This window comes from Manis javanica, chromosome X (assembly GCF_040802235.1).
Source record: "Manis javanica isolate MJ-LG chromosome X, MJ_LKY, whole genome shotgun sequence".
Classification (NCBI taxonomy): domain Eukaryota; kingdom Metazoa; phylum Chordata; class Mammalia; order Pholidota; family Manidae; genus Manis; species Manis javanica.
In genome coordinates this window covers 47,580,398-47,590,493 of record NC_133174.1, presented here as the reverse complement: position 1 = coordinate 47,590,493, position 10,096 = coordinate 47,580,398, and the positions used below count along the sequence as shown (strand labels likewise).

The 10,096-nt window shown below is 49.1% G+C and overlaps 1 protein-coding gene and 1 non-coding gene across 7 annotated transcripts; both read right to left on the bottom strand.

The window, feature by feature from the left end:
* Nucleotides 1–1,188: 1,188 nt before the first annotated feature.
* Nucleotides 1,189–9,394, bottom strand: LOC108390744 (melanoma-associated antigen D2). 6 transcript variants are annotated; one of them, XM_017649961.3, is made up of 13 exons: nt 9,273–9,391; nt 7,712–7,785; nt 6,895–7,386; nt 5,964–6,272; nt 5,778–5,841; nt 5,446–5,525; nt 4,827–4,921; nt 4,061–4,140; nt 3,925–3,967; nt 3,541–3,603; nt 2,319–2,433; nt 1,508–1,926; nt 1,189–1,319 (listed from the first exon to the last, which is right to left on the bottom strand). In XM_017649961.3, the coding sequence occupies exons 2-12, from the start codon at nt 7,754–7,756 to the stop codon at nt 1,516–1,518; spliced, it is 1,797 nt and encodes a 598-aa protein (XP_017505450.1). In that variant the 5' UTR covers nt 7,757–7,785; nt 9,273–9,391; the 3' UTR covers nt 1,189–1,319; nt 1,508–1,515. The 6 variants fall into 6 exon arrangements, with proteins under 6 accessions (XP_017505450.1, XP_017505454.1, XP_017505453.1 ...); XM_017649965.3 differs by lacking the exon at nt 9,273–9,391 and adding an exon at nt 8,656–8,764; XM_017649964.2 differs by lacking the exon at nt 9,273–9,391 and adding an exon at nt 8,578–8,720.
* On the bottom strand, nt 2,615–2,744 carry LOC118971001 (small nucleolar RNA SNORA11). Its single transcript, XR_005059228.1, has one exon. It is a non-coding gene; the product is annotated as a small nucleolar RNA SNORA11 (small nucleolar RNA).
* Nucleotides 9,395–10,096: the final 702 nt, after the last annotated feature.

Genomic DNA, 10,096 nt, shown 5'->3' with positions numbered 1-10,096 from the left:
CCTACAACCATCCCAGGGGATTTCATTGTCTACATGGATAATCAAACCAACACCCTGGCCTCCCACACCATTGACCCCTCATCTCCAGGAACCATCATCTTCTTGCCCCTTTCACCACACACTGCTTGGACTTACCATCACCCAGAGCTCTCTGCTCTGTCTTCTTAAACATAATCATCTCACTGTCTGACCATCTGACTGGTCCCCCAATTCATCCTTCCATTTCTCTCAATACCCCTTCCCAGACACCTAGAACACTGCCAGACATAGAGGTTCTTGGTATGTTCACTTAACATTCTGTCCTGTTCACGGACTTCATGGAGACTCCTGTCTACAAACCCCTGCACTGTCTCCCAACCCATCACACAATCTCAGCTTCCTCCCCATGCCTACCTGGGTCCCATGGTCCATCTCTTCCACCACCAGGTACCTACATGTCAGATGCTATGAAAACAGTAATGAAGATACAGTCTCATACACTCACTGCCCTTGGTATTACATCCTTATTCCAGAACCAAACCCTTGGAATAAACATTTTTCTTCTTGTTACCTACAAGATTACCGAGCACCTTGCCATGGGGAGGGGGTTTCCCAAAAATTATGTGGCCCATCCTCTATTGGGGCTTCCCCGCTGCCAGATACTCTTCCATATAATCCCCTTTCCACGTCCTTTCTGGACAGGCCCTTCTGCCAGGCCTTCCCCTCCTGCCTCCTCAGGAACTGGGGCAGCATGAGTCAAGTCTCTGATATTTTCCTATTGGCTCCTGCCTGCTCAGGCCCCTCTCTCCTTTCCCACAAAAATCCTACTTGTCCCTGTGTCTCCCCCTACCTACCTACCTACCTCTCTCTTTGTCTCATTCAAATATCTCAAAATGAAAGCCTACACCTGATGTCCAGTCTCCTCTACCTCTGCTTTCTGCTGTGGCCTTGCCTACCTAAGGTTCCTGTTCAAAGTGTTTCCTCTGTACCTACAATCCCCAATACTCCCCCACTGCACTGTAATCCTACCTGACCTGCAGGCTAGAGATAGGGCCCAAGCTACCCCAGAGAGGCATGCTAATCTAGTTGTCCTGAATTCAACAATGTCACTTCACCTCAAACTAGGCATAGCCTAAGGTAGAAACTTTCCCAATGCACTTTTAAATGTGATACCAAAATGCAACAGCCCACCAAAAAAAAGCAATAAACTCAGAAATGGCAAATAGATTTAATATAGAGTGTCAACTTCAATTGATAGTGGCTCCTTAGAGTGCTGTGTTGAGTAGGGTTCTGAGGATGCACCCTGGCTCGAAGAGAAAGACTGCTGGAATTAGCAGTATCTGAAAACACAAGTAAAAGTAAATCAGAAAGTCAATTAATTACCACCAAAAAAGCAAAGAATAAAATGACAAAATCAGTGTTTCCCCATGTTCTCCATATGGTCCTCCAAATTTGGCCCTCTAAAACCACCCAGTTCCTCATCACATCCCCATGAGCCCCAGCTGCCTCACCAAGTCTAAGAAGATACCTGAAATCTCACTTGTAGGAGAAACCACAGGCACCAGAGCTGCCACTGGTACTGGCACCAGCTCCACTGAGGCCCGCAAAGAGCCCAAAGGTGAGAGTGGCAGTCAGGCTGGTACTGGTACTGAAGCTGCTGTTGGTGCTAGCACTAGCACTGGCACCAGTGCTGGCACCACCACTCTCTTGGGCTTTGGCTTTAGCTTCAGCTCCTGCCTGGATCCGGGCTTTGGCCCAGGGTCCAATGTCAGCTTCATCCCAGTTGCAGGGTCCAGCAGCATTCTCAGAGCCGATCCCAATGCCCATTCGAGCTCTAATCTCCACCCTAACCTTGGCTTCAGCTGCAGCCTCGGCCGCAGCCTTCATATCTGCTTCCATTGCCTCTCGGTACTGAGCTGCCCATTCCTTGGGATCCTTCTTTTGTACCTGAAGTGGAAATAACAACCACTAGAAGGATCAGAATCTGAGGAATGAGCACCTACTATATGCTAGGCACCAAGCTACGTGCTGTATACAACAGTAATAATATAACAAATACTACTAGTAATTATGCACTAAATAGTCTATTCCTGCTCTGACACTACCTCCATGACCTTGGACATGGCACCTAATAACCTCTCTGAGCCTGAGTTTTCCATCTGCAATAGGGCAATGACATGTTAATTTTAAGGACTAAATGACACAGATAAAGTATTTGGCACATAACAAAGGCTTCAGAATGTTCACTTACGAGTTGCAACCTGCTCTGCACACAGCCTACCACAGCTAGTGGCACCCCATGCTCCTGATATCCCAAGCTTGGGCAGCTCTCCAATTACCTTGCAGGCAAACTTGAGGACTTTCATCTTGCTGGTCTCATAGTAGGAGCGCAGGCCCCAGAAGAACTCATACTCAGGGGGATTGCTATTAGGGACTCTGGCATAGTCCAGGTACCTTGAAAAAGAGGTTCAAAAGCCTTTATGTCTGAAATCACCCACGGCCCAATCATACAGGGACTGGACAGTCTCAGTCTCTAGGTGGCAATCTCACCAATAAATACTACAGATTTTTTTCCAATATTGAGCCCTGTTGCACTGGTCCTGCCCAGAAACCACGTGAAAGTGCAGGGTGGGACATATGTAGGGTATCTGTTCACAGGAAGGCCACAAGTTTTGTGTCCCTTGCCACAAAAAAGCCAGATTCCTATTGGGTGTGTTGTAAACAGAGGACCCATTTCTTCAGGCCCCCTGCTCTGAGTACACTCCCACCACAGGGTCTCATCCATGGTCCGGCTGAGCCCTGGGACAGTCTACTAGAGAAAACCACTGTAAAGAGAAAAAACAGTCAACCAAAACAAGCATCTTCTATACAGACTTCCAACTGTATATGCATGTGTGCATGCCAGTATGTGTTAGTGTGTCCAGTTAAGTACATGTGTTCTCCAAGGACCAAGGATAAGGGTGGGCCCTGGCCAGAAAGTCAGGACTGGGCCCCTGGCCCAAATGGGCTGCTTAATAGCTGAGGCCATGCTCCGATGTCTACTCTCTGAGCCGAAGTTCCTCAACTAAAAAAATGGGGATGGGATGATACCACCTATCTGCAGCATATTATGAAAATGAAGTGAGGTGAAGAAGTCCCCAGTACAGCACCAGGCTACCTAAAACCACCATTCTACAGAATTTTTCCTGTAAATTAATTTCTCTGAAGCCCTGGTTAGCACAGTAAAAAGAACCAAGGCATTGAGACCAGGACCTAATCACTATTTCATTTACTACCTGTGTAACTCTAAGCAAATGACTTCACTTATCTGAGCCTCAGTTTTCTCACATGTATACAATGCTGGTGATGTCACTCCCTCCTTTGAAGAACTGTTCTGAAGGCATCTGTGAGAGTACATGTAGGTCAGGAAATACATGCTCCTGTCCCCTATTACTGCCTAAGGAATAAGCTACCACCTGCATACAAACACGTATACACATTTACAAGCAGACACACCATAGCTTTACCATTCAGTTCTGAAACAAGAAAAATGCATGGTACACACTAACACTAGACACTTACTTTTGCTTCACAAACTCATCAGTAATGAGCTTCTTCACATCCCCAAAAAGTGAGTGATGTATCCTGACAGCAGAGAAAGAAAAATAGATAAATAAATACAAGCAGGGCTGTATCACTTCCCAGATGTAAGCAGAGGCATTTCTGATATGGAAAAGAGGTTTCCAAAAAGAGGGAAGCTCAATAGGGAAGCCCAAGACACAGTGAGACAGGGAGCAGAGAGTTTAGGACCATTTCCCCATCCACCCAGGTGAGAACCTTGGACCCTCTACCCAGTCCAGCACTCCCACCCGCTCCACCAGACCACCAGGCTGATGCAATCCTGGGACCATCCTCTCTTGCCAAAGGACAGCATGGACAGCAAGCACTGAGAGAGCCCAGTCATACCCAGGGCGCAGCCCCAGCTTGCGCAGCACCTCCCAGATGACAGCTATAAGGGGAGGCGAGAGGAGACAGGGACAGAAAATGAACACGTGAAGTTCCAACTGTGGCCACCCACTCAGCTGCAAGACCAGCCACTCACCCTCACTAGACCGATTTCCATTCATGAAGATGATGCTAAGAAGCACCATGAGGAGACCCAGCTTTGGTGAGTCCTTGGTCCTAGGGGAATAACAGAAGGCTTATGTCCAGCAGCCATCTGCAAAAACACACCAGCCAGCTCACTAAGCTAACCTCTCCCCGGTCCCTCTGACATGGGAGACTTCTGCCCAGTCTATGCTTCACACTCTATATGACCCTTAAGACTGTTGAGCCTCAGTCTCCTATTCAGTAAAATGGGAAAACCACTCCTCCCCTTCCTGGGTTTCTGAGGAGTGAAAAATGCTCATCAACCTGGTTCAACACAAGCACCCAGTCAGTGTGAGTCTCTGCTTTCTCTCCCAGACTCCTCAGCCCAAAGAGAATTCTAGGCAGAGCCCCACTCATGCTCCTACCCTTTGAACGTCATGATCCACCCACACCAGGAAGCCATCCCTTGAGAACCACTCGAGCAAGACAAGGAGGAAGAGACAAGTAAAACAGGTCTACTCTCCGGGGAAGCTTCTGGAGAAACAGAAAACCTGACAGTAGGAATGCCCTGCCCCAGGCTCTACACCCTTCAGTCAATCATAATCAGGCACCACTACTGTGAGCAGGGCTCCAACTACATGTGGAAGCTGGAACAGGGGCTTAATAGGCCTTGCCTTTCCTGACTCTCTAAAGGAACGTGGGGAGAGAGGACAGGGATGGGGTAGTACTGGGGCCAAAAGCAGAAGCCTCCCTCCCACCCCAGCCCTTTTCCTGCTTACGTTCCCAGTATACCAGCATCAGTGGGCTCTAAGGTGCTGAGAAGAATGTACAAGTGGTCATTCTTATCAATTTCCTTCAATTGGATCCCAAATACCTGTGGATGGGAGAACAGCTAGTGAGATCATGAAATTTAGTTTCCTGGGCATCCCATAGATCCCCACACACCTAAGGTCTATGTGTGTATATGTGTGTGTGTGTTTGAGTGTATGTGAAAAAATCAGGGATAATGCATGTAAAGCACATAGCAAAGTGGCTGACACACAGCAAACAGATACTATTGTTATCAGCATCATCTTTACAATTAGTGGGAATCCAAGGAGACAGAATGGGGAATGGAAGGGAGATGTGGGCATCTGAAATACATTACAGGACGTGTCTAGCAGTGGACAAAAGGCAGGACTAAGTTGGGTGGCTTGGGTCCTAGCTGTGCTTTTACCACTGACTTGCTTTGTGACCCCAGGCTAGTCTATGCCCCTCCTTAGGCCATTATCTGCCCATCTCCACAGCAATGAGGGCTGGATTAGCAAGTTTCTGTGGTCTCCCTAAGAAGGTACATGTACACCTTTGTTCGATTCAAAGCTTCCCCATTGTGCCCATCCCCCAGGGCTGCCCCTTCACCTTCTCCAAAGAATAGCCTGCTCGTTCAATGATTTCAGGGTACACATCAGTATATTCTTTGATGATGTCCTTCAGCATGTCTGCAAGGGGAAAGTGTTACAAGCACCTGGGCTAAAGTGAAGCCAGGTGACCTCCATACCCAAACTACAGACCCTTTGCCTACCTTGCTGTGAATGGCACAAATAGGTTTTAAACTAATAAAGAGAGATACTAGCACTGTCAAATTAGAACTTTGGGAGGACAGAGGCAGAAGCATGGGAATGGCCCCAGCACAGGGGGAAGAGGGCAATGGAGGGCAGAGCTGGGGGACAAGAGTGCTAGTAGGAGTCTACCTGAGCGCTTGATAGGAATTTTTGTCTGGTCTTTAACCAACAGATACTTCACCAAATCATTTGCCTGGGAGAGGAGAAAAGATGGAAAAATCAAAATGCATTTGCAGAAGACTTGAGAGGATGGCAGAGAAGAGGGTAGGCAAGGCAATAATAGATAAGGCAGAGTGGAGAGGACCAGGTTCTTACCCTCCCTTGCAATAGGGCCACATCCCGAGGTGGTGTTGCTTCTGGCTCTTGGGATGACTGCAGCTTTGCAGCTCTGCGGCGAGTCTTGCCCCTATGGGCCTTAGGTGACCTCAGGGAGAGCAAAGCTCTCCGGGCCCAAGCAGCCAACCGAGTCCTCGATGCCCTGCGGGCCCAAAAGGCTATGGGGCCCCTAGAAGCCCTACGGGCCATTGAGGCCATTAGGGCCTTTGAGACCCTTCGGCCACCTGTAGTTCCAGAAGCCTGACTCTGATCACTGCTGCCATCCTCTTCCCCATTCAGATGCTTTACCTGCATCAACAGAGAGGAAGTACAACATTGCTAACTGAAGCAGATGGTTCTTTTTCCTCATCTTAGCTCTTCCAGAAGCCCCTTCTAATCTCATCCCTATTTTAACAACTTGATTCAACAGATGTTGGTCTTGATGAGTCTTGGGTTTGTCTTTCTCTGGTTTCTAAGCAGGAGTTTCATCTCCCCACCAGGCCAGAAGCAACCTGAGGGTGGAGCCTGAGGAATCTCCCCTTCCTTTGTCCACCATTGGCTCTGCTTATACAAGTCACCCTGGACAAGTCACTCTACCTCGCTGGGACTCAACTTCCTTCTCTATAAAACTGGATTGCTTTCAGGATTTAATGAGATAACCTGTGTGAATGTCCCTAGCTCAAGGCCTAACACACAATTAACTACTATGTAAATATAACTGCATTACATGCAGATTGCAGCTATGCATATTCTTGCCTCATCCCCCCACCAGTCTGTGAGCTCTCTGAAGAAAAGAATATATCACATTCCTCTTAGTGCTCCACAGCCTTGATGAGCACAGGGAACATCCTAAATGTTTGCAGAATAAATGAACCCATTGAGAAGAAAGGTGTAGAAATGCAAGGACAGTGATTGCAGACAGAGGTCTTACCTTTCGGGCTTTTTTGGCCTTAACCTTGGGCCGAGCATCCTGATTCTCCTCAACCTGGGCAACTGCACCATCAGGCTCAGGTTCATCTGCCAGACCCTGAGAGGCAGCAGTCTCAGTCTCCAGGCCCTTTGTATTGACCTTTGCATCAGCCATACAGCTGACCATTTTGGTCTCAGTGGCAGGCACTGTCACAGCCTGAGGGTCAGCATTCTGCATCTTGGTGTCAGCTGCTGGACTCTTCTTTTCAGATGCTAGAACCTGAGTATCAGTCAGCTTAGTGGTAGGTGAGACCTGAGTGGCAGCTGCCTCCTGAGCCTCTGGGGCCTTTGAGAACTTTGTGGCCTTTGAGACTCCTTCAGAGTTTGAGACCTTCATGGCCTCGGAGCTCTCTGGCACCTTAGAGGCCTTCAGTGTCTCTGAGACCTCCAAGTGCTGGGTAACTCTCAATATGGTCTGTATCTTCAAGCCACTGTCCTTTTCTGAAGCTTCAGCCTGCAAGATGAAGCAGGGAAATTCACAGACCTTCTCCCCACCCACAACTAGGCAAATAGCTCCAAAAACTCTAGGGTCTCACTACTCTGATCTATACTAACTCCTAGCTGCAGTGTGCTCTGACCTCCCCTACCTCTAAGCAGGAACTGATGGAATAAGAGGGATGGGCCTGCCCTTCCTCCCTCTCTCCAGTGAGTGGGTGGGGGCAGCCAGGCAGGGAAGTGGGTGGAGAAGGACTAGGTTGGGAGGGGAGATGCCAAGGAATTTGAGGCAGCAACTGGAGCTGGAGAAGAAATGCAGCTAGGGTGAGGACAGGAAGCCTTACCTGGAAGCGGACTGGACCTGTACCATTCTTGGTTGTGTCGGACATGTCTCAAGTTGGCCTGGCAAGAGCTGAGCCTGAAGGAGAGAAGGCCTGGGTCAAGGGGAGAGCCCGCTGAATGTCCTCTTTCCCGTTCTGCCAGAAGACTAATCCTCACCTTCCCTAGGGCAGCAATCCCAAAACCCTCCCCAAACCCCAGCGACTCTGTACTCAGATCCAGTAATCCTGAGCAACTAGGTCTCAATTCTCTGCAGCCGCACCCCTCCCCTTCTTCAGGAAGATGCGCCAGCGCGGCAGCTGTAGGGACCCCGCCCCTTTTGGGAGGGCGCGCCCCTTCGGAAGAAGACAGTGCGCATGCGCGAACACTGCACAGCCCATCTCGGCCTGTCCCAATTTCCCAAGCTCAAGCCCTTTCTCGGAGTCCACTGTGCACATGCGCATTCGGTGCTGGCTCAATTCGGCACCGGCCCTTCTCTACACGCCCACTTTTAGTGATCCATAAAGCTCATGCGCAACGGTCACGGATTCAGTCAAGCACCCTTTCCCAGCACTCGTCCTTCCAAGTCCGCAGTACCATTCGGTCCCGCCCCCTCCCCAAAACCAAGCCTCCTTCTCAAATTAGCGCAGTTGTCTAGCTGTTCTGGACCCTCCCCTACTCAGCCACCCTGAGTACACAGTACTGCCCGATACCGTCCTTTTTCATAACCCGCCCCCCTCCAAAACGGGCAAAGCACATCTTGATTACGCCGTTTCCTTAATACACCCCCTCCCTTCAAATGAGTACTGGGAAGTGATTCCATCTTGGGCCCAAACTGGTTCCAGTCCCCTCCCTTCCCAGCCGGATGGATCCGGTACGATCCGGTCCTTACAGTAGGTTTTCTTCAGTTCCCAGAGGGTGGGGCCGACCCCTACCGGGCTCTGATCCAGAGTTGGGCCTCGCTGCTCACCTCGTCCTCCAACTGCTCCCAAAGGTGTCCACTCTCTCTGAGCCCCTCCGAAACTGGGAGACTGCCCTCCCCACTCCAAGCCGGAAGTGGTCCCGCCCCTTTCCGCCTCCCTAGGGGGCCTCCGTCCCAGCCAGGCTGCCCATACCCCGCTCCTTGCCCTCATTATATCCCCTCCAATCCCTCTACCTTGCTCTTTTCCCTGTTACCTCATCACATTTCCTATATACTCCACAGAATTCCTCATTCCCCCTCCTCACATCCTCCTCTGTGTTACTTATGTACTCCCTCCCCCAGTGTTCCTTAACCCGTTTCTGCATCTCCTATTTTCTTCTCTGGATTTCCACTTCCCCTCAATATTCCCCTTACCCCTCATATTCCCAGTCCACCACCCAGCATGACCGGTTCTCCGTTTTTCTTCCCCTCCTCCACTAGTTTCTGCTCCCCAGTCCATATAGCCTACTACTCTCAGTCGTTCTGGTTGCCTACTTCCCACTCCTGATCACCTCTTCCCCAGCTGCAGAGTTGCAGTAAGAATTGCCCACCTGCCTGGCTATAGGTTGTAGAGGGCTGGAATCATTGTCTGGCTGCTAGGAAACCCTAATCTCAATGCCCCTCACCTTGTTCTCGAGCGAATTCGGGATGCGTCTGCCCTTCCTCAGTCCCTCTCGAAGTCTCAGCCTCCAGTTCTAGAGCTGCAGCCGGCCCAACCCAGCCCAACCCCTTTCCGCAGCCCCCTGCCACCCCGCCTCCTTCATCGGGGGTGGGGCAATGGGGCCCCACTCAGGGCTCTTTGACGCCAAAGCGCGTGTTTATGTCACTGTACCAGGTTCAGTCTGAAGCCTTTCCAACCAAAACCACCCCCTCAAAGCGATTCATTCGTTGAATGTATTTATTTTTATATCTGTATGTTTTCTTATTACAAAAGTAATGTGAAAATTCAAGTAATACAGAAATATATAACATAAATGGAAGGCCACCCTTATCACATCCCCCAGGAATAACCACTATTAACATTTTGATATACATTCCCCCAGATTTTTCTATTCATATACTCATTATTTGGGTTTTCTGCCCACAAATGGTACACAATACCTACTGTTCTGTGATCTCATTTTTTCCCAGTTACATATTCTAAACAGCTTTCCACAGTGTACATTTTACTTAACAGTTGCATAATCTTTTCTTGTATAGATGTCCCATACTTTATTTAGCCAGCCCAGTATACATGAGCATTTGGATTGTTTCCCTTTTTTTTTTAAACGATTACAAGCAATGTTACAAGGAACCCCCTTATATCTGTAGTGGGCTTTTTCTGTTATTTATGGTAATTTTTGCTGACTCAAATGCTGCAATAAAGGTCTTCCATTTTGATACAAAATTTGCCAACTTACTCTCAAAAGGTACATGGGATAACATCCCCACCAACAATATCTCTCATAAG